Source organism: Protopterus annectens, chromosome 8.part1 (assembly GCF_019279795.1).
Source record: "Protopterus annectens isolate FY-2018-M chromosome 8.part1, PAN1.0, whole genome shotgun sequence".
NCBI lineage: Eukaryota > Metazoa > Chordata > Ceratodontiformes > Protopteridae > Protopterus > Protopterus annectens.
The window spans coordinates 95,937,598-95,962,656 of NC_056742.1; the positions used below are offsets into that span (position 1 = coordinate 95,937,598).

The 25,059-nt window shown below is 36.0% G+C and overlaps 1 protein-coding gene across 1 annotated transcript in view; it reads left to right on the forward strand.

Annotated features, from left to right (window-relative positions):
* Positions 1–25,059, forward strand: part of PIEZO1 (piezo type mechanosensitive ion channel component 1) — a 3,550,337-nt gene that overhangs the window by 3,133,178 nt on the left and 392,100 nt on the right. Inside the window, exon 40 of the mRNA XM_044081575.1 lies at positions 22,394–22,608. Within this exon, the coding sequence (XP_043937510.1) occupies positions 22,394–22,608 (215 nt within the window). The remainder of the gene's footprint in view (positions 1–22,393; positions 22,609–25,059) is intronic.

A 25,059-nucleotide genomic window follows, 5' to 3' on the forward strand; every position in this document is an offset into this window, starting at 1 on the left:
TGCTTCCTAGATGAGGGATTATTTGGGTGAGGATCTTATCTTTTCATGTTATCTTGTTTATGTTGTAATGAAGGTTGAGGCTTTTGATTTCACCATACTTTTAAGGTGTAGTAATTGTAATAGGACATGATCTTTTATGCCTGGAAGGTGAGGCAGATTCATCATGTAGGAACCACTGTTAGACACAGAAAATTGACTTTTTTTATGGGAAAAGTGCAGTAGATATTAAATAATTTATTTCACAATCTTGGTGTCATTAGATGAGCAACAAAGTTAGTTTAGCTTTATAAAGTCCACAATAAGTGGCAGGATTCTTTTTAGCATACTGCACTTCTTGGTCAATGGAGGGCTTAACTACATTATCAAAAAGTTATTGTGTTGCTACGGATTGATATGTCGTTGAATGAGGTGGTGGTGGCAATTTCAAACCAACAGAAATTACCAATTCTAGCACTTCACAAAATTAAGTACACCACAGACAGGCTCAAAAAACAGGACACCATGACTTGAAAAGATCTAGTACATTCCAGTTAAAATGTACTTTGGAAAAACAGGAAATCAGAATAATGAAAGTAATTAATGGAATTTCGGGGTGAGCAGCCTCTATTTGAAAAATAAGCTGCTTAGTCAACAGATCGTGCTTGTTTTTTTTTTTTTTCTATGAAGTCCTAAAAAATAATTTTTATAGCTTCTAGTTCATCCCACAACAATCTACCAATAGCTATTTTCTTAAATGGTATAAAAATATAACAACTTTTTTCATGAATTGGTGCTTGACTCTCAAAGGTTGGGAATGAGTGTATTGAAAAGGTCACAGTGGCCTTCATTTTTATAGGATATATGGATCCCAGTCAGTAGATCGAACTTTCAAAACTCTGAAAATCAAACGCCTGAGACCGTATGACTGAAGTTTTGAAAGATCTAACATTTTGAATGGAGATCGTCGTACGTACTGTGGGGCGATCTCAGAGTTGGTATATTTAATTAGCAGGGGGTGTAGGGGGGCTTGCCATAAAAAAGGATGTGTTGTTTATTTATTTATTTTTAATTTTGAATCATATGGTCTCTGCTATATGATTTTCAAAATTATGAAAGTTTGATCTACTGATAGGGTCTCTCTATATATCATGGTCTTTTCTAGTTAGGGCCAACCTGAGCAGAATAGTAACCACTTCTGAAGACATAAGTTCCAATACGAGGTCAAAACCCATACACTCTATCAGATGGTCACACATTTCTGCTAGATGCCAGCATGATTGCATTAGGGATAAAGCCCTGACTATGACCCAGGTGACCTGGGTTTGATTAGTGACAGGCGACTGATGAGCCGGTGGGGGGAGAGGAGGAATGGTGCCTATTCTGGAAAGGGAAATATGTGGTTTTACAGCTGTCTCTGCCTGTGACTCCTGTGGTGTTAAATGAAGATCTCACAGCCACTGAAAACAGTAGATGGTCTGGGGTGGACTTTCACTGTGGCTGCCAAACTTTTGACTATAGCCCCAATACCTTGCATGTGGGGGAAATCTTGCATTTACACACTGATGGGAAGCTTTAGACAGCCCCTTCTGTGGCACAGGTGTTGATATTACACCAATAGATGGGGTTAGGGCCATAACAGAAAGAGTCAGAATTCTTGTGCTGCTGGCGAGAACACTAGTGCCTACCACCAAAATCTGCCTGGATGATTTCCGCCTGTAGAAGCTCTTACATTGGTGGATCTGTAGGGTGATCCTACACTACCAGGAAATAAATGAGCCCATGTACAACTGGAGACATCTGATAGTCATAGGCTAGAGAAGAGCAAAAAGGCCCAAAAATTAAATATCTCGTAGATGGTTTGACTTGTTCAGTGCAATGAGAGTGGTTGGGAAGAGATGAATTTAATTCCCCTACTGGAAAAAGAGTGTCTAGCTCAATGCCTGATGGGCTTCTAATTGCCAAAAGGGTGTCTTCTTTGCATCTTCATGCAGTATTAAGTACGTATGCTGAGCTGCTGTTCTCACTGATATCCCTGACATTCTGGATACTGTGCAGGACCTAATGTGCTGGTCAAGTTTCCTTTCTCTTTTTTCGAGTTCTTCACTCTCTGCCTTAAGTCAGTCAGTTTTCCAGCAGTCCAATGTGTATTGCAGAGAGAACCCACAGCTTACCACTGAATACCATTCTTTGATTTCTTTTCAGTCATATCAATTCCTTCTAGGACATTTTTTGTGTCATATACTCTCCATTTTTGTTTCACAGGTAGGGTATCATCTTACATTTGCAGATCAAGCATGACATCCTTTGCCTCCTGCAGAACTGACACAAACATAGTCCTCAGGAATCTGAGGCTTTTCTCCTGGCAGCTCAGCATAGTGGAGTTGCTGTCCAAGTGCCATGAGTGTGGGGGGCTGCTCTGCTTGCTCAGTCATGCTACTACTGCTCATGGTTGAGATCCTTCAAGTCCACATGAGTAGCCCTGTTGTGGCTAACAGAATAGGTGCAGCTCTTGAAACTGCAGAGATTTACCCCTTACTCATATCAGGTGTCTAGCCTGTTTGAAGTCTAGTTTCTTTTGCTTAAAAAAGTTTGGTCATTAAGGCCATAAGAGCTTCACACTGATCAGAAAAAATAATTGGTAAATGCCTCTAGCAGTCGGGCTCTTCTAGAGACTTCCCCAAGGAGGCGTTCTCGATGAAATGTCAGACAACACCACTGTGCATAAATGAGAAGGGAGGAAGGCAACCTCAGTGGAAAATGTGCAGCTGACATAGGTGTAGGCAAGGGCTGTAAATGCCCTGGTTAGATGACAGAGAGACCTTGTTTTTCCATTCTAGTAGAGTTCAGGAAAAAGTCCCCTGTTGCCTTTCATGAAAGCTTTGTTGAAACAGAGACATAGTTTATCCTGCATAGTCAGCATTTGACAGCATGACTGCTCTAGTTTAAATCTTCTTAAGGACTTATTCTTGGCAGTGGTACTGTGGGATTCTGCATGGGAATAAGTATGAATACGATTTCTTTACCGGGTAATACAAAGAATGAATGAAGGGTCATTTGGATTTACCAGGGGTAAGCAAATATAGTTCTGTTTTTAAGAGTTTGTCTTGGGAGCATGCTTTAACTTTTGTATGTGCTGTTATTTTTGAGGGATGTTTGTCATATCGCAGAGGACTAGTATATATGAGGGGTGTTCATCATATCTCCAGGAAGACTAGTGGTCCAGAGGTAGATACAAACTTAATCTTGAAAAGATTAAACACGTCTCCTTTTGAGTCAGTGGAGGTCCGGATTAAGCAAGTTCTTCATATCTGCCTTCCTGGTGGCCATCAGGTTAACTTGCTCTTTTGATGTTCAGACATAGTTCACTGTTAAGGTAGTCACTATTGTAGTAGGCAAAACTGTATGGATGCTAATCCACTTTGACCGGCCAGCTTCACAAAGCTAAGAGCTTATTCCATGCTTTACAATTGTCAGGAGCTCGAGCAGAGTTTCATAAATGTACAGTTGGAGCTTGGAATGCTTCAGAACTTTTTTTTGCCACAGAAGACCATACTCTGATAATGGGCCTTGTGTAACTGCCAGTCAGGTATCTACCTTCAAGAGCTGGGCAGATAAGTCCCTATTGGAGAAAGCTTTCCACTAATTTTTATTTTATGAAGAAAACTTTTTTTCCTCTGAAAATGATTGGATTTAGCTTGAAAACTTAATGGGACCATATTGTTATTGCATTTCTAAGGCATGTGCTATGCAAATGCTTGTGTGAATGTTCTGTGAGTAAAAATTTTACATTTTTTATTGAATTATCACTTACCCACATAGGCAAACTTAGATTTATATAAAAGGAATCAATCCAAAATAGAAGTTCACATTTACAAACATTATACATCACATATATTGTTATATATCCTATAATCTATGCAACATTAGAGAAGTTATTCAGTCCCTGCCTTCTCTTAAACCTCATTCCTCTTACAAACCTTTTTCTGCCTGTATTGTTCCCACGGTTTCCATTTTTTCTATGTAATTTACTCCTACCATTTTCTAAAGATCCCACCTCTTGTTCTTTTATCTCTGTTAGAATATCCACTACTTTGAGTGTAGTTTTTTTAAACAGTAAGCATCTTTATTAAATTATCAGTTATGACATAGACAATCATACATTTATATAAATGAAAAGAAACTATGTTGACATAATCCCAGTTGCAAACATTATACATCACTTATAATCTACCCAATTATTTTCAGTCAGCCATTACAAGCTCATTCAAGTCCTACCTCATTCCTCCCCTGTATGTATTGTTCCCACAGTTCCCATTTTTCCTATGTCATTTGCTCATGCCCTTTTTAAAGATCCCAATTCCAGTTGTTTTATCTCTGTTCCTGTATTCACTACTTATAGTACAGTTGGTTTAGACTTTGATTTCCATTTTCTAGTAATTGCTTTTTGGCAGCCACCATAATTAGACTCAGTAAGGTCTTACTATGTCAAGGCAATTCAGATTCTGTGCCATAGCTCAGGAAAATCATTTCCCTGGTTACACTAATTTGCTCATCCAGTATCTCCGACAGAGCAGTCTGCAGGGAATCTTTAAAGTCTGCCAATTCATTACACTGCCAGAAAATATGTTCCAGTTACCTCTTTCTTCTGCATCATACCTCCACCATTTGTTGTCTACCTGAGGAAAAGGTCTCTTGAGTCTACTTGGGGTATAAAAATATATGTGTAAACATTTCCATGCAGAAATCCTAAATCTTCTAGATTTTGTTGCATATTTGGGAGACCTATGTATATCCCCCATTGTTTCTTTGTGAATTGCTTATTCAATCTCTCTTCTCAATGCTTTCTAACCTCATCTGATTGATTCTTATAGTTATAATGCAATATTTTATATGTTGTACTAGTTATTCCTTTTTTAATGGCAACTTATGTTCTAGATTCTACTAAAAATTCTACCAGTGCTGGTCTTTCATTTAAGAATCCCCCTTTTCTTTTTCTTTGCCCATAATCTGATATCAATCCTTGATATGGAAGGCAATCTGTAACCTGCAGTCCAAATAAATTCTTGGCATCTTCCCATTCTGTTAGTTTCCTTCTGTAGTTATTGGCTCCCAATAATTTGGTTCTTTTACTACCAGTTTTCTTCAATAAATTCCAGCCCCCTCTTGCCTATTGTCCGTATCCCTAACTGCAGTTATCCCTATCAGCAGAATCTCCTTCCCCCATTCTCGTGTTAGTTCTTAGAAGACTTTCTACTACTTTATGAATATAGTTTTATGTATGATTATTGTTATTCTCCTTAAAGATCTGCATTCAGAATCCCAGTCTCTCTTTGTTTCTTGAGCTTCCCATCTGTTTCATCATCATCCCTTTCTACTTTGAATTATAGGTTTCTGCTTGTGCTGTGTTGTATAGGAGCCTTAACTGTGTAGCTCTGAAATACCCTTTCAAATCAGGTAATCCCAGTCTGCCTTGTTCTATTGGAAGAATCAGCTTATTCCACTTGACTCTTGATATCTTCCCCTCCCAAATAAAATCCTTCAGCTCATTATTAATTATCCACAACTTCTCTTTTGGCTGATAAAAATATGCCTGACCCGTGTATAAGACTAAAGGGACTAAAACATTTTAACTGCTTGTATCTTACTGTCCATATCCATATAGCAAAGCTTCCAATTTCTCAGGTTTTTGTATCACCTTTTTAGTCTCTTCCCACATATCCTTACCTGCCACACTGGAATCGTTTTAATCAATACTCCAAAATACTTTATATTTATCATGTCCCCATAAATACGGATATTGCTGAACCAGTTCGTGTGTGGGTACATAATTTACCACTATTGCTTTTGCTTTAGTTTCATTAATTTTATATCCTGAAAAGATTTGAAACTGTCTCAAAATGTTCCACAACACTGTAATGTCCTTTTCAGGTATAAAATAATATAATCTGCATATAAAGCCAGCTTATCTTGACTACCATACCAATTAAATCCTTGAATTTCTGAATCCCTTATTTTCTTTGCTGGCAGTTCCAATTATATTGCAAAGACAAAGGGGAAAGAGGACATTCCTACCTTGTTCCTCTGGTCAAGCAGAAATTATCAGAGATGACCCCACCCACTTTATTTTTTGCCTCCTATCCTTCACATATATCCTCCTATTCAAACTTATAATTTTATCAGGGAAAGTAAATGCTTCCATTGCCCTCCTCATAAAGTCCCAGCTTACTCTGTCAAAGACCCACCAACAACAGTGGTATTGTCTTACATTCTGCTTCCCTCTGGATCATCAATCTTCTGTTAATGTTGTCAGATGTTTGCTTTCCTCCACAAAACCACATTGATCCATAACTAAAAATTTTGGCTTCACTTTTCCTATTCTTTACCCATTATAGGCATAAACCCTTTGTAATCTTGGTTTAGTATTGAAATGGGCCTGTGTGAATCTGGATCTGATGGATTGTTACCCTCTTTTGGTTATTACAACTACCACTGCTTTCTTCCACGATTGTGGTACTTCTCCTCCTCTTAAAATACTGTTAAACAAAGCCTTCCAGATTGTGTAAGTATTTTCCCTCCTAGTTTCCAAGCTCCCACAGGAATACCATCTATTCTGGGGACTTTCCTGTAGATTAGTTATATATCACTACTTTTATCTCATCTCCTCCTATCCTAACTGTTAGAAATTGAGCCTCACCTAGCTCTAAACTTGCATATTTAATTTGTCTATAAACATTTCCATTTGTACCTTTTCTTGATTTTCATATTTCTCTGCTTTGTACAGAATTTCATAGAATTTCCAGATATTTCTAATACTGCTGCATGATCTCTTGTTAGCTTCCTTGTTATTGGCTCCCTAAGCTTAGCAACAGCCCTTTCTACTTTCTGTTGCCTGAGTCGTCTTGCTGAAAGTTTTTGTGCTTTAGAGTCATTATCAAAAAAACAGTTGCTTAATAGCAATCTTTCTAAACTCAGGCATATTATCGAGGTAATCCCTTATTTTCTGTTTAGCATTCTGCATTTGCTTCTTCCCTTGTTCTGTGAGATTCCTCCTATTCTGCAATACTTTGACATTTGTCAGTCCCTCTAAATAATTCTTGTTACTTCTTAAGCATATCTCCCTTTCTTTTTTTTCTACTCCATTATTATACTCCATTTTAATTTTATCCCACTCCCTAGCTATATTTTTAGAAGACATTTATGTCTTCTCTAATAGCTACTGAATAAATTCCAGTACCCATTCCTTAAATTCCTTTCTTTTCAGCAGATAGACAGGAATGTGCCAGTGTCTCATTTTTACTTCATTATCCTGTGTTTTTATTTTATTATTGGTGCATGATCTGAAATAGTTATTGGGTGCATATCAAGGCCTTCAATTAAATACACACGTTCCTGTGAAATGTAAATTCTGTCCAGCCCAGTCCAGTTTTTATATCTTGGGGAATACTATGTAAATTCACTTGAACTCCTAGAATTTAATTCACATTTTCCATGCCAAATATTTTCATAACTTTCTTCAAAAGTCTACATTCCTTTGTTATACTTTATCTTCTGGGCCCCCAGACACATCTTCACTGCTCAAAATCAAATTCCAGTCCCAACCCGCAAGTAATATTCCTTGCTGAAAGCTGATTATTGCTCCCAGAAACTTTTTAGGCTTAATTGTAGCAGTTTTAGGTGGTATATAAATACAGGCCACTGTAATCATTCTCTCTTGTCAGTAGCCTCTTAGTACTACAAATCTGCTATAACTATCTTTTTATCCTCCTCTGTCACTGTTGGAGCTCCTGTTGCAATTAATATAAGCACTCCTGTTTTCATTTCTCACAGGTATTCTGCTGAATAACCATCCTGAAAACCTTTCTTTATCAAATTCACATTTTCAGTTCTTTACAAGCATGTCTCCTGTAGCATAGCTATTTGCACTCGACATTTTAATGTAGTTCAGTACTCTTTCTATGTTTATCTGTGAAACTATTGACATTTAAAGACATTATAGAAAGCATCATTGTATTAAAAAGTTGTTTTTCCGCTGTTTATGTATAACAGCCTTTTTGTTAAATGTCTAGTTTTAGCTTACAGTGTTTGGCAGACTGAACTTTTATATAGTTGTTTCTTTTCCTATCCATTTGAGCCTATGTCACATCTTAACAAAACATTTTGATTTATTGAAAACCAAACCCTCAAAAAAAAGAAACATACCCCAATACATCCTAAAGCATATTAAGTTAATGCTAAGACGCAAAACTATGTACATACTAAAATATTGAAGTTTTACCCCCTCCTAGTAGGAACAAAAGTCCCAAACTGACAGCCACACTCATAGACTTGAATTAACCTTAAAAAAGTTTATTCATGCTAAGATGCATGGTGTACAGCCTGTACTTCTACTAACTGCTGTCTGGTTTTTGTCTTATTGTTTCCTAGCCATTGAAGGAAAGACATATTCTGTTTCTATTGCTGTTTATCAGATTTTCTTCTTTGGCATTTATTTATTTGTCAGAGGAATGTTTTGTTATATTCAATGTTCTTTTTTATTTAGCAAAAACCACCAAACACAAAAAAGTTGTAATACCACGTCCGAAAAAACCAATGACTCCAATTCCAGATGAAAGAGCTTTAATTTCCACAGCAAAAACTAGTGGAACAGCACAGTGAAAATAGCAGCAACAATATAAATAATCCAAAAAGAACAGTATTCTCCTAGCGCCTCGGCCAGACAGCCTTTACAGAGTAAACTACCTACACACAGCGAACCAATTTATAACTTTCTAAAACACATTCAACTAATTAATTAATTAAAAACTTTAAAGCAACATAAGCATTATTTAAAATAACGTAACAGAAGTTAAGTTAAGTAAAACTTTGCCAATGACATTCCTTATTTAGCCCAAAGGGCTGCAAAGTATTATATTTCATTATAAAAATAGACTCTTTTTTTCTCAATAAGTATTTCTAAAATTCAACACTAGAAAAACATACAAATACATGTTCCAAAATAGAAACTGATAAACTATCAATTAATCCATTATGTACTGTATTAAAGTGTTCTGCCACAGGGCTCACTAATTTGTTATTTTTTATATCTCTAATATGTTCTTTAATTCTTTCACTCAAACTTCTCTTACTTTCACCTATATAAAAATAATTACAGGAACATTTTATTGCATAAATAATACCCTCATACCTCTCAACCTGGAATCATCAAAAATCTGGACAAGGACCATGAAAAATAGGTACAAATCTGTATGCTGATTAACATATAATTTGCATACATAATTATGTAACCCCACCCACTCCAATGGAATTGTGGGATAAACAAACGCAAACTGAACAGAACTAAAATATGGCATCAGAGCCCCCCTGCAGCCATTCCAATGTCTCATTACCTGGTTATTTTGCCCTATTTACCATAAACACTATAATGTGCATACTGCTTTACTTCTACAATGTTTATTTGGATTCATTTAAACATTTTATTTTATATTTTATAGCATAAACACTATTCGACCTCTGCTAAACAAAGCAATACAGTCTCACAATGAAAATAGACTTGGCAGCATTAACTTCTCTGCCGAAACTCACATTCATTGAAACAGCATTGATACCCACATTCAAAGAAAATGCATCTGGCCAGTGGTGGATAAAGACTAGCTTTGCGGTGTTTTTAAATCATAGCCCCCCTTGCACACAAAACATACATGTGTTCTTTGAAACACCCTCCTGACAGTATTGAGTTATATTCCTCGTATAATACAGCACACTTGTTACAGCGCATTTTAGAAGTAAAAATCACATAATTCCACATTAAGGAGATATATAACTAATGAAGAGGTTGCTGCAAGCAAACAACTTAAGTCTTCATTGTTTCATCTACAAATAAAGTGCCTGTTGCCCTTGAGATATAAATTGCATATGTTGCATAAAAAAATGCTAAGCTAGTAATATTACAACAGGAAATGGATGGCAAATTGATAACAGGTTCATAATTACTAGGTATCTCCGCCAAAGAGGAGATTTTCAAGGCTGCAAAGTACAACAGAATACAGTGTCAGCAATCTATCTACATGCTGTGGGACTAGAACCCACAGCCTTCTATATCAAAAACAAGTATTCTATCTGTCATACTACTGACAACACAAACACACCATAAGCAGAATTACACATCTCTCCCCCTGAAGACCTATGCAGCATAAGAAATCTGTAAATAGCCAAAATTTATTGGGAAGAGGACAAAAGCCCAAAACCAGGGACACAAACATTGCTTGTATGATCTTAGAAAAGTTGCTACTATAAAATGTTTTGTGTTACCAACCATGCATTTCCTGATGGACAGAAAGACTAACTTAAATGGCTATGATTATTTAGTGAATTAAGCTCTCACTGGATTTGCCAGAAAATAATAATTTTAACAGGAACAGACCAAAAGTATATATGAGCCAAACATTCGAGAGAGAGAGAGACAGACAGAGAGCAAGACAGACAGACAGAGAGCAAGACAGACAGACAGAGAGCAAGACAGACAGACAGGCAGAGAGAGAGACAGACAGACAGAGAGCGAGAGAGACAGACAGACAGAGAGCGAGAGAGACAGACAGACAGAGAGAGAGAGACAGACAGAGAGAGACAGACAGACAGAGAAGAGACAGACAGACAGAGAAGAGAGAGAGAGAGAGAGAGAGAGAGAGAGAGACAGACAGAGAGAGAGAGACAGACAGAGAGAGAGACAGACAGACAGAGAGAGAGAGAGAGAAAAAATATTCTTGGTCTAACAGCACAGCTGACTTGAACAGCAGTCAGCAGATAATATACACAGCTTAATAATAACATGCTTGTTTGAACAGACAGCAGCATATTAAGCAGATTTCTGTATACACATACATACATACACACACACACACATATGTATCTCTCTCTGTATATATAAGTATTTATATGTATATCTACACACATACACACACACACATCTATATATATATATATATATATATATATATATATATATATATATATAAATCCAACAGCCAAAGACTAAAAATGTAACATCAAAACGTAGCTCCAAACACACCCAGACTGGTTTCACTAAAGCTTCCTTAGTGGGTAAAATGCTAATGCCACAAACAAGGAATATGTATAACTTCCCAATACTATCAACTGACACACACAGACACCAGAAGAAAAAAATACTAACATCACACAGTGAAACTCTCTGAATTTCTAAAGCATAAATATAATCACTACACCGTTAATATGCATGTGCCGGAAAAAGTAGACATGCAGCTGAAAATTATACATTATATACAAACCAAAGCTTAAATGAGCATTAATAACAATTTGCTGTCTAATGCTTTTCATGTTATATCCAGTAAATTGTACTTTAAGCAAAATGTAAACAATACTCTTGAAGACAAAAGAGGCATCTGAATGCACTTTACTCTATGATAATATACAAGACAACACATAGTCAACCTTCCTAGAACATTACCCCCCCCCCACTGAGAACCCTTTTTTTAAAACAAGTTAAGTAGTTTTCAAACAAGCTGGCCAATGGAAATGCTCAATATTGAGTTATATTCCAACAATCTCTAGCACAGATGGGTCCTTTGCTTCACTTGCTTTTTTTGTCAACAGTTGCACCTTATGCAAATTTTAGTTTCACAAAATGTCATCAGTTATGCCCAACAAATATCACAACACACCACCTTCTGTGTTGTAGAAATTGACCCCCTTCACTGTCATGGAGACATATCTTTTATGCTTGCAACAAATTCTTGTATAGACACAAGGTATTTATCTTTCTTCAGTAAGAATGACAGCTGTTTAGTTTTAAAAGTTAAGCGCATTAAATACTTGCTTTTTTTGTTTATTCCTATGTACTTTGCCACAATTTAGAAACAGGAAGCAACGTCAGACTTGTCTTATTAAGTCCCAGCACTCGTACAAATCTTCTTTTTATACACTACCAATCATTCTTTCTTTAGCTTTAGAGAGCATTCCTTGCACATTTGCAAAACAGACCTAGATAAATGTAGATTCTCCCAAGCTTCTCTTTAGGAGACATTGATTTTTTAGATCCTCTTAACAAAGGACAATTCGCAAAGAAAAAAAAAAAAAACACCTGGTCCTTGTAAGCAATATTTTTTCCATGACATACTCTGAATAACCTTGACCAAAAGGTTGAGATTTAGTGCTGCCATTCACTGCAAAACTATCAGCTTTGAACTCAAGTTACCATCTTTTGTTTCTCTATAAATGGTCACATTTTTCTTTTTCCAGCACATAGGCAATTCGAATGCAGTAAAGTACCCCAGGTAAACATTTGTCAGTACACTCTAGTGACAGCTAACACTAAAACCAAATATTGCTAGAATAGTGTTTTTAGTACTGCAGTATTAATATTAATGTTAGAATATAGCACTGTCTTCTTATTTTGTACAGTAACCATACACTCTGTGAACTTTCTTAATCTGTACTCATTAATTGCCCTGTTATTTTAAACACAACACAAATGCACAAGTTAGACAGCATGTCCGATTATCCGTACAATCTGAGTACTTCTTAAAAACTTCACTTTTTGAAACTGCACTAGGATGTTTTATATTTCTGATTTCTTATTCCTTGTAACTATTGCTTACCAAGCCAGCAATTTATTTTGTAAATGGAGAAAGAATTTCAGCAGAGTCACCCCCCACCAAAAAATGTTTTACACAGCAGATAAAATAAAATCGGGCTTTCATACAAACAGTTCCCGCCCAGAACTGTGTGCATGAAAGTCCGATTTTATTTTATCTGCTGTAGGAAAAGGTTAAAACAGATTCTCTCCCAGACACACACACCTTACCTGTAAATAATTCCCATCCCAGCAAAGTCCCAAGCCAGCAGCGAAAACGGCAGCAGATTTAACCTCAAAGCCAGCATTCTTCTCTCGGCAGCAGTTTCAGTCCAAAACAGCATCCTCTCAGCAGCAGCAGCAGTAATGTCTTCACTTATTTTCAAATTCTTCTCGGCAGCAAAGCACTTCCCGCCTGCTCACAGCCAGCCGGAAATGATGACGTGAGCTCCTTGAGCTCAATTCCGACTGGCTGGTAGTGCTGATGGAGCTGACGTCATCACGCACGTGATGACGTCAGCTCTGACAGCGCGAAAATTAAAAAAATAAAAAAAGAAAAGGAAAGAAATCGGAAATGAAGGGGTGCCACTCGGGAATCGTGGCACCCCTTAATTTAGACCCCAAAACTCGGTAAAAACCGAGTAATTCGGGACAGTTGGGAGGTCTGAATGCCCTTACTAGTGCAAGTAAAAGCATCTTGTGTTTGAAATTTTCTTCCATTTATTACATGGAACGTAGGTACTATATATGGACATATAGAACATTTTCCACAAGCACTAGTACCTAAACTTCTTATATTATTCATTATGAATTTTGTAGGTCTCTTAAATTTACTATGAACTAAAAAATCTTGAATATTACGTCCCCTTTGAAAAGAGAAACTAAGTCTCATTACTGATAAACTAGACACTTGCTTAGTAACTATTTTCCAATATTCTTTTAATAATTTATTGAACTTCTCTGAAAAAAACTGTATACCTAGTCACAAAAAACATGTTGTCATTCTCCATCACTTGATTATTGTCTATAACTTTTCTTATATTATTGCCCTCTTTATAAATATTGCAATTTTCATAAATTTTCAAATAATTTTCCACTATATTATGTTTATCATAACTTCTATTAAAAAACATATTCATAGTATTCATCACTTCTTTTGCAGCTTCATTTTCATCATTGCATAACCTATTAATTCTCAATAATTCTCCATATGGAATAGCATTTAAGGTACTAGGAGGGTGACAACTAGTACCATGTAACATTAAATTCTGTTGATTAAATTTTCTGTAAATACTAGTTTTAATTTTTTTACCATTAAGTCCTTCTAAGGTCATATCAAGAAAAGCAACCTTAACATTAATTTGAGCCTGATCATATCTAATTCCAAAATGATTATTATTCAAAAAACTTAAAAATTGATCAACTTCTTCTCTACCTTTATAACAAATAAAAATAAGGTTGTCTATAAATCTAAAATAATATTTAACAAATCTTTGAAAAAACGAATTTCTCTATATATGTGGGTAATTTCCATATAACCCATAAACAGATTGGCATACATGGGGGCAAAAGCTGCCCCCATTGCCATCCCCTGTTGTTGTCGATAGAGACTTCCATCAAATTCAAAAATATTATTATTCAAATAAAAATGAACTAATTCAATAATATAATGTGTTCTTGGGCTATCTCCTAGAAAAAATTGTATTGCTTCCAATCCATATACATGTTTGATATTAGTATATAAACTAGTTACATCAACAACTATAAAATACATATCTTCTAACCAAATAACATTTTTTATTTTATCCAAGAAATCAAATGAATCTTTAATATATGAAGGAATTCTTTATCACTTCCTTAAGCAATATTTCATGTAAAAGACATCCCAAATTGTGTGTAAAATATCCTATAGCAGACACAATAGGGCGTCCTGGAGGATGTTGTAAATTCTTATGAATTTTTGGTAAGCAGAAAAATTTTGCTATGATATTTTCCTTATTAATGAATTTTTTATGTACTTCAGCAGCTAAAAAGTAATGTAACCTCACTCCCTTATCGATTAATTTACAATATTCTTGTTGAGCTTTACAAAAACAAGCATGATTAACTTTCATATACACTTCCGTGTTATTCAAATGTAACATACACATCTCATAATACATGGAAGAATTCAAGACAACTAGCTTACCCCCTTTATCTGAGGGTTTAAAAACAATGTTGTCATTCTTTCCAAGCGCTTTTAATTTAAACCATTCATTTTTAGTTAAATTATAATGCTTTTTCATGCCAAAAAAATTCATATAATTCTTTTTCAATCATTAAACTCATAGCATTGTAAAATTTTTGGATATTCACATTTTTAAATGGTGGTATAAATGTACTTTTAGTGGAATTCTTACTAGTATCAAATAAAGTATATGCATTGCTTTCTATATCTGATTCACATGAATAAAAACTTTCATCACTAACAGAATCATGCTTTTCAACTGAAGACCTAATGCACAATTCTTTATTATAAAAATATTCTTTCAAATGCATTTTTCGAATCAGTTTAAAAAGTTCAGCTTTAATTTCATGCATTCTAGGAAAAACAGTAGGAATAAATTTAAGCCCTTTTTGTAAAACACTCATTTCATCATAATCAAATTCATAATTAGACAAATTAATAACATAGGAATTAGATAAATCATGTTCTGTTCCTAAAGTCTGTATTTGATGTAATACCTTATCAATTAGTCCATCTGCTTCGTTTATACGGACCATTAACAGAATATTGGAAAATAGTTACTAAGCAAGTGTTTAGTTTATCAGTAATGAGACTTAGTTTCTCTTTTCAAAGGGGACGTAATATTCAAGATTTTTTAGTTCATAGTAAATTTAAGAGACCTACAAAATTCATAATGAATAATATAAGAAGTTTAGGTACTAGTGCTTGTGGAAAATGTTCTATATGTCCATATATAGTACCTACGTTCCATGTAATAAATGGAAGAAAATTTCAAACACAAGATGCTTTTACTTGCACTACTAAGGGCATTATTTATGCAATAAAATGTTCCTGTAATTATTTTTATATAGGTGAAAGTAAGAGAAGTTTGAGTGAAAGAATTAAAGAACATATTAGAGATATAAAAAATAAAAAATTAGTGAGCCCTGTGGCAGAACACTTTAATACAGTACATAATGGATTAATTGATAGTTTATCAGTTTCTATTTTGGAACATGTATTTGTATGTTTTTCTAGTGTTGAATTTTTGAAATACTTATTGATAAAAAAAGAGTCTATTTTTATAATGAAATATAATGCTTTGCAGCCCTTTGGGCTAAATAAGGAATGTCATTGGCAAAGTTTTGTTTAATTTAACTTCTGTTACGTTATTTTAAATAATGCTTATGTTACTTTAAAGTTTTTAATTACTTAATTAGTTGAATGTGTTTTAGAAAGTTATAAATTGGCACGCTGTGTGTAGGTAGTTTACTCTGTAAAGGCTGTTTGGCCGAGGCGCTAGGAGAATACTGTTCTTTTTGGATTATTTATATTGTTGCTGCTATTTTCACTGTGCTGTTCCACTAGTTTTTGCTGTGGAAATTAAAGCTCTTTCATCTGGAATTGGAGTCATTGGTTTTTTTGGACGTGGTATTGCAAGTTCTTTTTTATTTGTTTGCTTTCTCTTAAAACTTGTTACTAGATTAAGCCAAGGACATTAATCCAGTCATTCCCCTATGCAAGAATGAGAAAAAGCACATCAGTTTCTCTTGTATCATACTCTCTTAACCAGACTTTTCTTCTTTTTTTTTTTTTTTTTTTTTACATTATAGTACCTACATTTCTTAAAACTGAACAAGGAGAAAGAGAAAGGAGGGGAAACAACAGTGACACATATGTATACTTTATTTCCATTACAGGCGAACATAACTGAGAAAACTTTATACATGCAGAATGTCATGCAGGATAAGGATATTACTGTTAAGAACAAAATTTTGTTTTGCTTACAGTTAACTCTTTCCTTCCTCATCCCCTCTCCTGAGTGTTCCTCCAGAGATTACTGACATGAAGTAGGGCATATGTTTTAAAGCCCCCTACAAGTTTAACAGAGTCAAAAAGTCTAATGTTTCCAGATTTTCTTGCTCTGTCATGTTTCACAAATCTAATTAAAACTTTGCAATCTCAGATTTATCTGTCAGTTTCTGAGTTGCTAGTTTTATTCCTTTTTATCTCCATCTCTGAAATTCAATCTCTGCTTCCTTTCCAACATACTCTCTATTCTTTTAGTCAACACTTGTGCTTTATTCGGTTTCTCAATCATTTTCCATTGAAACATTGGAAGAGTTTTCACTGGTACAGTCTGTGGTCTGTATTACCAGAAGAACAAGAAGCAGAATTTTCTGTTTCACAAGACACTTTTTTGGACAAACTTTTGTATTTCCTCCTCAGCATGCTCTGCATCAAAAATGATTTTATCCTTCCAGGAAAGAATATTCTAAAGATAGCTGGGTACAGCAGTTTGAATCTCACACCTGCTTTTTGACATTCCCTGATTACTGGAATCATTTTACTCTTCTACCTAGTGTACACTGAGTAATCATTTTCCACAAGTACTCTACTGTCTCCCACATTTAGCACTTTGCCCTTCTGCCACATTTTGTCAGAATTAACCCCTTCTACTGGTAGGATTGCATCTTTACTGTTAAAGTTCTTGGTTGCTTTCTCATGGCCAGGTTTGGAGCATATACACAATGTGCCCTTTCAATTAAGAACTCCTGCTGTGGAATACCAGTCCAGTTTCTTATTAGTGCTTTCATAAAATTAATACAGTACGTTCCTTTCAGCTTCTCTGGTATAGCAGCAAATTTTAGGTTTTCCCTACATGCTCAGTCCTCTAATTATGTTATTTTTTTAAACGTCTTTTTGAGCATTTTCTTATTCTGCCAGCCATTTCTTCATTTTGACCTCTGATTTTTGCAGTTTTATCATCTCGTATGAATATCTGTTTAAACATTCTTCCATTTTTTACAGCCTTTCGTTATTTCAGTTGATGTACTCCATCAGTGTTTCATTTATTTTAATCAGCTCTGAGTACATTTGACTTATTTTTTCCTGTATGTTATTGCACCAAAGCTGGAGCTTGCACTGGTTTTGCAGAACAGCTGCAGAATTCTTCCTAGTCAAGTGTTTCTCCTCACCTTTTGTGATTGGTTTTCTTTTGGGTTCTCTGAATTTCTTTTTTGCAGGCATCCAGGCAGTGCACTTACTGGCCATTTACTGAAATTTACTCAAAATATACTGTCTCTGTCTCTTCTGAGTTTTTGTTTTCACACTGGGAGAGCTAAAATTAAGCAGTTACTCAGTGTGCAGTCATCTTGGAAGTCCCTCTTTTTCAGCCATATTGATGTTTTGTAGTCCAGTGTTTATGCATTAATTTCCGAGTTGCTGGTTTTCTTCCTGTTGTTTTCCATCTCTGAGCACAAGTTTCTGGGTCATTTCCAACATACTCCTAGTTCTTCTAGTCAACTCCTGTGCCTTTCTGTGTGTCTCAAGCATTTTCCTTTAGAGCATTGGAAAAGGTTTCACCGACAATGTATTTCTGTTAGCTTTATTATCAGAAGGTAAGAAACAAGTCCCCTTCTGTTTGATAGTTCACTTTTTTGGACAATGTTTTGTATTTCCCTCTTAGCACGTTCTGCATCAAAAAATGACTTTGGCCCTTCAGGAAGAAAATATTCTTAACATAGCTGAATACAGGAGCTTGAATCTTGCACCTGCCTCTTGACATTCCCTAACTGCTAGAATAAATTTACTGCTGTTCTTCCTGTTGTACAGAGAGTAATCATTTTCCACAAACACTCTACTCTCTCTAACTTTTAATGCTTTATCCTTCTGCTACAGTTTTGTCAGAATCAACTTTTTCAGCTGGTAGGCTTGCATGTTTACTATTAGAGATTTTAGCTGCTTTCTCATGGCCAGGTTTGGAGCATACACATGATGCACCCTTTCAGTTAACAATTCCTGCCATGGAATACCAGTCCAGCTGGTTATTTGTGCTTTCATAAATTAATAACAGTATATTACTTCAAGTCCCTCTAGTACAGCAGAAAATCTCAGGTTTTCCCTGTGTGCTCTGTCGTCTAATTCTAACATTTTTAAAACATCTGTTCTTGAACAGTTTTATACTTTCTTCATTTCACCCTTTGATTTCTGCAGTCTTATCAGCTCATCCAGATATCTTTTTAAAGCTTCTTCCATTTTCTTCCAGCATTTTGTTGTTTGAGTTGATATACTCCTTCAGTGATTTGTTTATTTTAATCAGCTCTGAGCACATTTGACTTATTTTTTCCTTTAAATTGCTGGAAGTCATGTCTTGCACTAAAACTGGAGCTTGAACTGCTTTTTGCTGTACAACTGCAGGATTCTTCTCAGCCATTTTTTCTCCTCACCTTTTGTGGTTGATTTTCTTTCAGGCTCTCTAAATTTCTTTTTTGCTGGCATCCAAACAGTGCACTTACTACCCAGGAACTGAAATTTACCCAAAAAGATAAATTCAGTGGTACTGTCATCTGAGTTTCTGTTTGTATATTGGGAGAGCTGAAATTAAGCTGTGACTCACTATGCAGCAATCTTGGAAGCCTCTCGTTTTGCGCATCGCTTAATACATTTTTCCTCAATTACTGGAAGCCATCTGCACTACCAAAGCTGAGACCTGAAATCTGTTTTTGCTGAACAGCTGCAAGGCTTTTCCCTCCGGAGGTTTTTCTTCTCTTTTTGTAGCCGATTTTCTCTTACTTTCTTCACATTTCATCTATTTTAACATATAAAAGGTTTATTAACTAACCAGTTGCTGAATTTTACACAAATTGTTAACATTTACTGGCTTTCTACATATCATGGAATCTGTAGAGAAGAGTGATTTTTAAAGCAGATTTCTGGTCTTCCTTACATGCATGCAGAAACCATTGAAGTTAGACTAACTAAGGTAGACAAAGGAAAGTTTTGCTAAGTAAGGCAGGTAGTCCTATTATTTTGTGGAGTATTGCCTCCTTTGTGTAGAGAAGTAACTTGTTACTGTGCACATTTATCAGAGATGAAAAAGCAGGAATAGGTGATGGGGCACAATGCAGTTGAAAAAGACAATTGTCATAAAAGATATTCAGACCCATTAATGTCTTTACAGAGTTCCCATCCCCCTTTAGTTCATGTAAATATGTATATATATTTGAGGGTTACTTTAATGTGTGTTAAATGTGGGTTGTTCTAGTCTCTGTGTTGTGTTGAAGTTGTTTACATGACTGGTAATTGGGTTTTGAGATGTTTGCTCAGCCTACCAGGTGTTCTAAGAAGTAGGGACTACTGATGATGTGGCTATCACAAGGGGTGACATTTTGCAAATGGTGTTACACTACTACACTGGTAATGTCACAGACTTTTTGTATTTTTTACATGATTGTGAACAGTGACATAAAGAACGTCTCCACTGCCATTTGAAGTGGCAGTAGTAATGGTAACTGACCTGAAATGTAGCCTGCTTAAACAGAGCTGTGGGTGGCTCCATGGTAGTTCTATTATAGGTTATGCAGGTTATGCAGCCTTCAACTGCCTTGTTTGAAAGTTCTGGGGAGGTAGCCTGTTACACAGTCTATCACATGGCTTCCTGTAGGGTTGAGTACATAAAAGTCAGCCATTGTACAGTGGGGAATAGCAGTACAGCCATTGCTAAGACATTTGAGGCTAAACAGTGCCACCTCATGTAGCTGCTCCTATTTTTATGGTGAGTGACAAGGGAATTGAATCAGATATCTCATAAATGTACTTTCTGAAATTGAGTATTGATGCATCTTAGTAATGTGTTCTCTTTTGTACATTTGGCAGATTAAGTTTTTTACAAGAAAGGTCTCATCTGATAAGAGAGAAACAACTGTTCAAATTTTCCATCTTTAGCATCCAGAAGTGACCTTCTAGAAATGTAATGAACCCTCTTTTGCCCATTGGTTAGAATAGACCAATTGTACTTAAATGAGGTAAACACATACAAGTATTAGTTGGATATAACGGAGAAAACCTTACCCTCAACCTCTCCAAAGTTTTGCTACAATCTTCCAGTCAGGCATGGCAGGAAAATCTAAATAAACTGGGAATAGTCCCTTATGTCATCAGCTGGATTGCCAGCTGGCTCACAGATAGGGCACAGGAACTCCAATTGAGGACGTTATCCCCACAGAGAGACCAGTCACCAGTGGAAATCCACAGCGTTCTGTGCTGGGACCTCTCCTGCTTGGTATCTGCTTTTCTGAAGTAAAATCTAATACTAAAAGTCTCTGGCTAAGTTTTGCAGATGACTCCAAGTTAGGAGTAGTCATTTAATCACCAAAAAACTTGGCCATCCTGCAGGAAGAGTTGTCCCAAATAAATAACTGGTGCCAATGTTATGAACTGAAACTAAATGCCAAAAAAATGCATTATTGTATTCTTTGGAAGTCAGCTACCCCAGGGAACTTCCACATTGACAAAATACCCCTAAGAGTTGACTCAGTTGTTCGAAATTTGGAAACTTTCGTGGAGAGTGGGTTAACTTTTGACAAACATGTGCCATTGTTGTAAGAAAGACCTTCTGTGCTGCAAAGCATGTAAATTGTAAATCTGTGGATGTTATTGTCCCCCCTTTACTAAGCCCTCATTAGGCCAATCTACTAAGAGGTGACCTGCGTCTGGCATAGAAGGCATCCTCTGACACAATGCCGATGGATTTACTACACATCAGCAAGTCAGATGGCATCAGAAATACTCTGTCGAGGGATCTAAACCTTTTGTACAGCATGAACAAAATGGTTTGGAGGGACAGGTATAACTCAAAGAAGATATCACTGCTCTGGAACTGACTCTGCATTCACATAAAACAAAATTCATCCCTGTCCATTTTCAAATGCAACTTGGATCTGTGGATGGGAATCAGAAAATTTACCCCAGGACTGTCCCCTGTACTACTGATGGACAGAGGCAGTTTCTAAATGCTTTATCCCATGCAAGGGTCCCCTCAAGTTATCTGTGGTATGATTCCAGTTATTTGCATTAGGGGTAATATTTAATTATTAACCATGGGATGTGTAAAATAATCTCTAACCAAATGGGATTGGCTAAATCAAGCACAAAAAGGAAAATTGGCAAGAGTCAAAATGGCCCATCCCACAAGGGCAGCTAGCTTAGAACTTACCTATTAATCTAAAAGAAAGATATGGTAGATGCTGCAGCAAACACCGAGGCACATAGTTCAAAACATATGGAAAGCATTACTGTCTATGGTTACATAAGCTTTAAAGATTAAATTTATAAAATATTAACCTTTGAGAAGGAATAATAAAATAACAGAATTTATTAGGCCATTCATAAAATGGAGAAGTTTTGCGCAAAAATGGAGTGCAGCACAGCCGCTGTTACAGGGTTATGATCAATGCACCCTGCAAACTATGTTACTGGATTGCACATCTAATTCCTTGTCTACAAAGGAAGCAACTATTAGTTAGGCAGTCTTTATTTGAAGTGAAATTCAGTGCTAGAAAAATAGCAAAGGTGTAGGATGTAGGGAACTAACAATTTTTTTCCTGATTTCTTCTTGCAGATGGCCCTGTAAGTTTTTGTGTTGTTTCATATAAGCTGGTATCAAAGTTGGACATAAAATCATGCACAGAGCAACTTTTAAACTTGAAATTGTACTTGCAGTCAGATTAGTTATAGTCCATGATTTGTTTGGCAGGTGGAGAGAATAAAGTGGATGAGTGACCCTTCTTTGTGATTGTATTACTTCTGCTTTGTTCTAGAAATATTCAGCTGCTACAGATATTGCATCCAGTTTGTCAGAAAACCAAGTTCCAGAAGCCTTTCTGGTAATGCTGCTAATCCAGTTTTCCACCATGGTGATTGACCGAGCTCTTTATCTCCACAAAACTGTATTTGGCAAACTCGTCTTTCAGGTCATCCTTGTTATTGGAATCCATATCTGGATGTTTTTCATTCTGCCAGCAGTCACTGAGAGGTAATGGACTGTCTGTACATTACTGAGTTTTTACTGCTTCATTATGATTATTGTTTTGTTCTGCTATTATATGGATTGTTTTGTTTTGTTTAGTTAGTACACTACTGACCTTCTTAAGTGGGGATTGCCTGCAGCACCCTAATGGACTCTGTGGATCACAGGTCAACTTCTGTCAGCAACTTTGTATGCTAATATGTGTTTGTAGAGAGAGAAAATACTCAACAGTTTGTTGATGAATAGATAGTCTCAAAAAGACATATTGTTTGTGAAACTGAATTTTTCTTTATGAAAGGATAGGAAATGTGTCATTCTTCAGCATTGTGTTTAATACAAGATAGTCAGTAGACATCCTAGTTCTGTTTGACACTTGAATATAAGACTGCAGTTAGAAGTGACTTAATACCTCAGTGTAAATTTGCTTGAATCTGGTCTAATTGAAGTAGTTACAACAGGTATGGAAGTTTGAAAAAATAATGCAGAAGAGTTCCTACCCAGTCAGATGTCTGGTCTTTACTGCTGGTATCCAGGTAGCTCATTGTCTGAACTCCTCATTGAGGTTTCTTGTTCTGGGAAAAACTTGCACCTGCAACAGCAGCAGTAGTACAGTTGGCTGTCTTCTGTGTTAACTATACCACCAGTATGGCAGGAACTCACAGTACGCAATCTGTTAAGTACAGCTGCTGTTTATCCCGTGGGTTGCTTCTCTTTCCTCTATTCACGTTTCTCCTTTGAACATAAAACAGAGGCTTTATCCTTTTCCTTTTTCTGCCAAGCAAGCTACAAATACCATTTAAGCATCTCATCACCAGTCCATTAAACCCATTGTTGTTTCTTAGATTCAATGTGGAACCTGAATGATTTTTATAACAGCATATTTTATCAGTGGACAATCAGCCAAAACCTAGACCACCAGCAGGGAATTTCATAAACTTGTTTTCTGCTCTTCATTCTCTTGGTCATACCCCACTGCCAAGTCTGCTTTTATCCCTACATGAACCACATGCTTATTTAAGTTTCTGTTATACTTCCATCAATGTTTTCTCTCTTAAGTGCTCTTGAATGATGTTACACTTGGGTCTGGTATCAAGTATCTATCCCAGTAGTTGTCACTTGTTTGTCTGTGCACTACCCGTGGTGAGCACTTACAGAGCCTTGAATATATAATTCCTCAAGGAGATAGTGAAAGCTTTACTGCCGTTGATGGGACCACTTTCTTCTGTCCTAGCTTTGTATATAAAACTACTCATACATGTTTGGAAACACTTTTATAAACTGTAAAGCTGAACGAGATAAACTTGGCTTGCGATATAACCTCCCTTACCACTGTATGTCTCTTGAGTAAGTATATAGTTATTAACTTTTACTCTTGATGATGGGGTAAGGCCTGGTGGGTATGTGTGGTGCATTTAAAATAATCTAGGAAACGCACAGGATCTGAGATTTGCTCAGGTTCACAAGGTATCTGTAGAACAGCAGGTATTTTGTACCTCTAAGAAGCATTTCCAAGATCTGTGTGTGCATATAAATACTAAGCATATGTTAGGTTCAGTGCCATTTTGAAGGTGCAACCAGAATGTTGACATCCATGTGTATGATACCTAATCTGTTTATAAGTTAAAATTATTTAACCTCATTTATTATGTATTTGCATATAATAAAGCTGCTTGAACAAGAACCCATGATGCTCAATTGTTTTGTCCTGACTTGGCGAGCGACATGGTTTCAGAACCGGGATTGTAAACACTATTCTTCAGAGCCACACGGTACAGAGGTAATGGAGAAAGTAAATTAAAAGAACCAAGAGTGAAAAAGGGCCATAGACAAGTTAAAGGTAAATAGAACACACATGAATGATTTATTTATTGAAAGAGCTTAAATGGAGCATTACAAGGGCACAAAGCATATTGTTAAGCAAGCGAGTAGCACAGAAAAGTTTATTAAGCAAACGAGAAATAGAAAAGAGCTCATTAATCAGACAAAATATTTGCAACTGAGTTATTTGATAAAATGAGCATTAGAAAAGTACATAAAGGGTTCAGAATTGCGTCAGAATTGTAAAACAAGCATGTTTAAAGCAAAACCAGCATGTTTAGAGTTAAAATGAGCACAAGAGAAGTAAAATGGGCATTAAAAGAGATTAAATGAGCAAAACGTATATAACACAAGGGCATAAAGGGCATGAAAGACACATTAAGAGATTTAATGAGCGGAATGACTATAATAGAAAGGGCTGAAAATTTCACATTGAGTATAACTAAAGCAAAGCCTACTGCATGTGTTTTGGGTGAATTACTTTGGTACAAATTGCTACTTCACATTGATTGAAGCCTTGAATAGCATAACTATAGTTGTTCAAAGTATCTCAAAGTGTGTGAAAGTACTTAGAGTGCTTGTTGCTGTGCATTAATTCTGAAGAGTTTGTTGTGTAAAGTGCAACTGTTTCATGAAGTG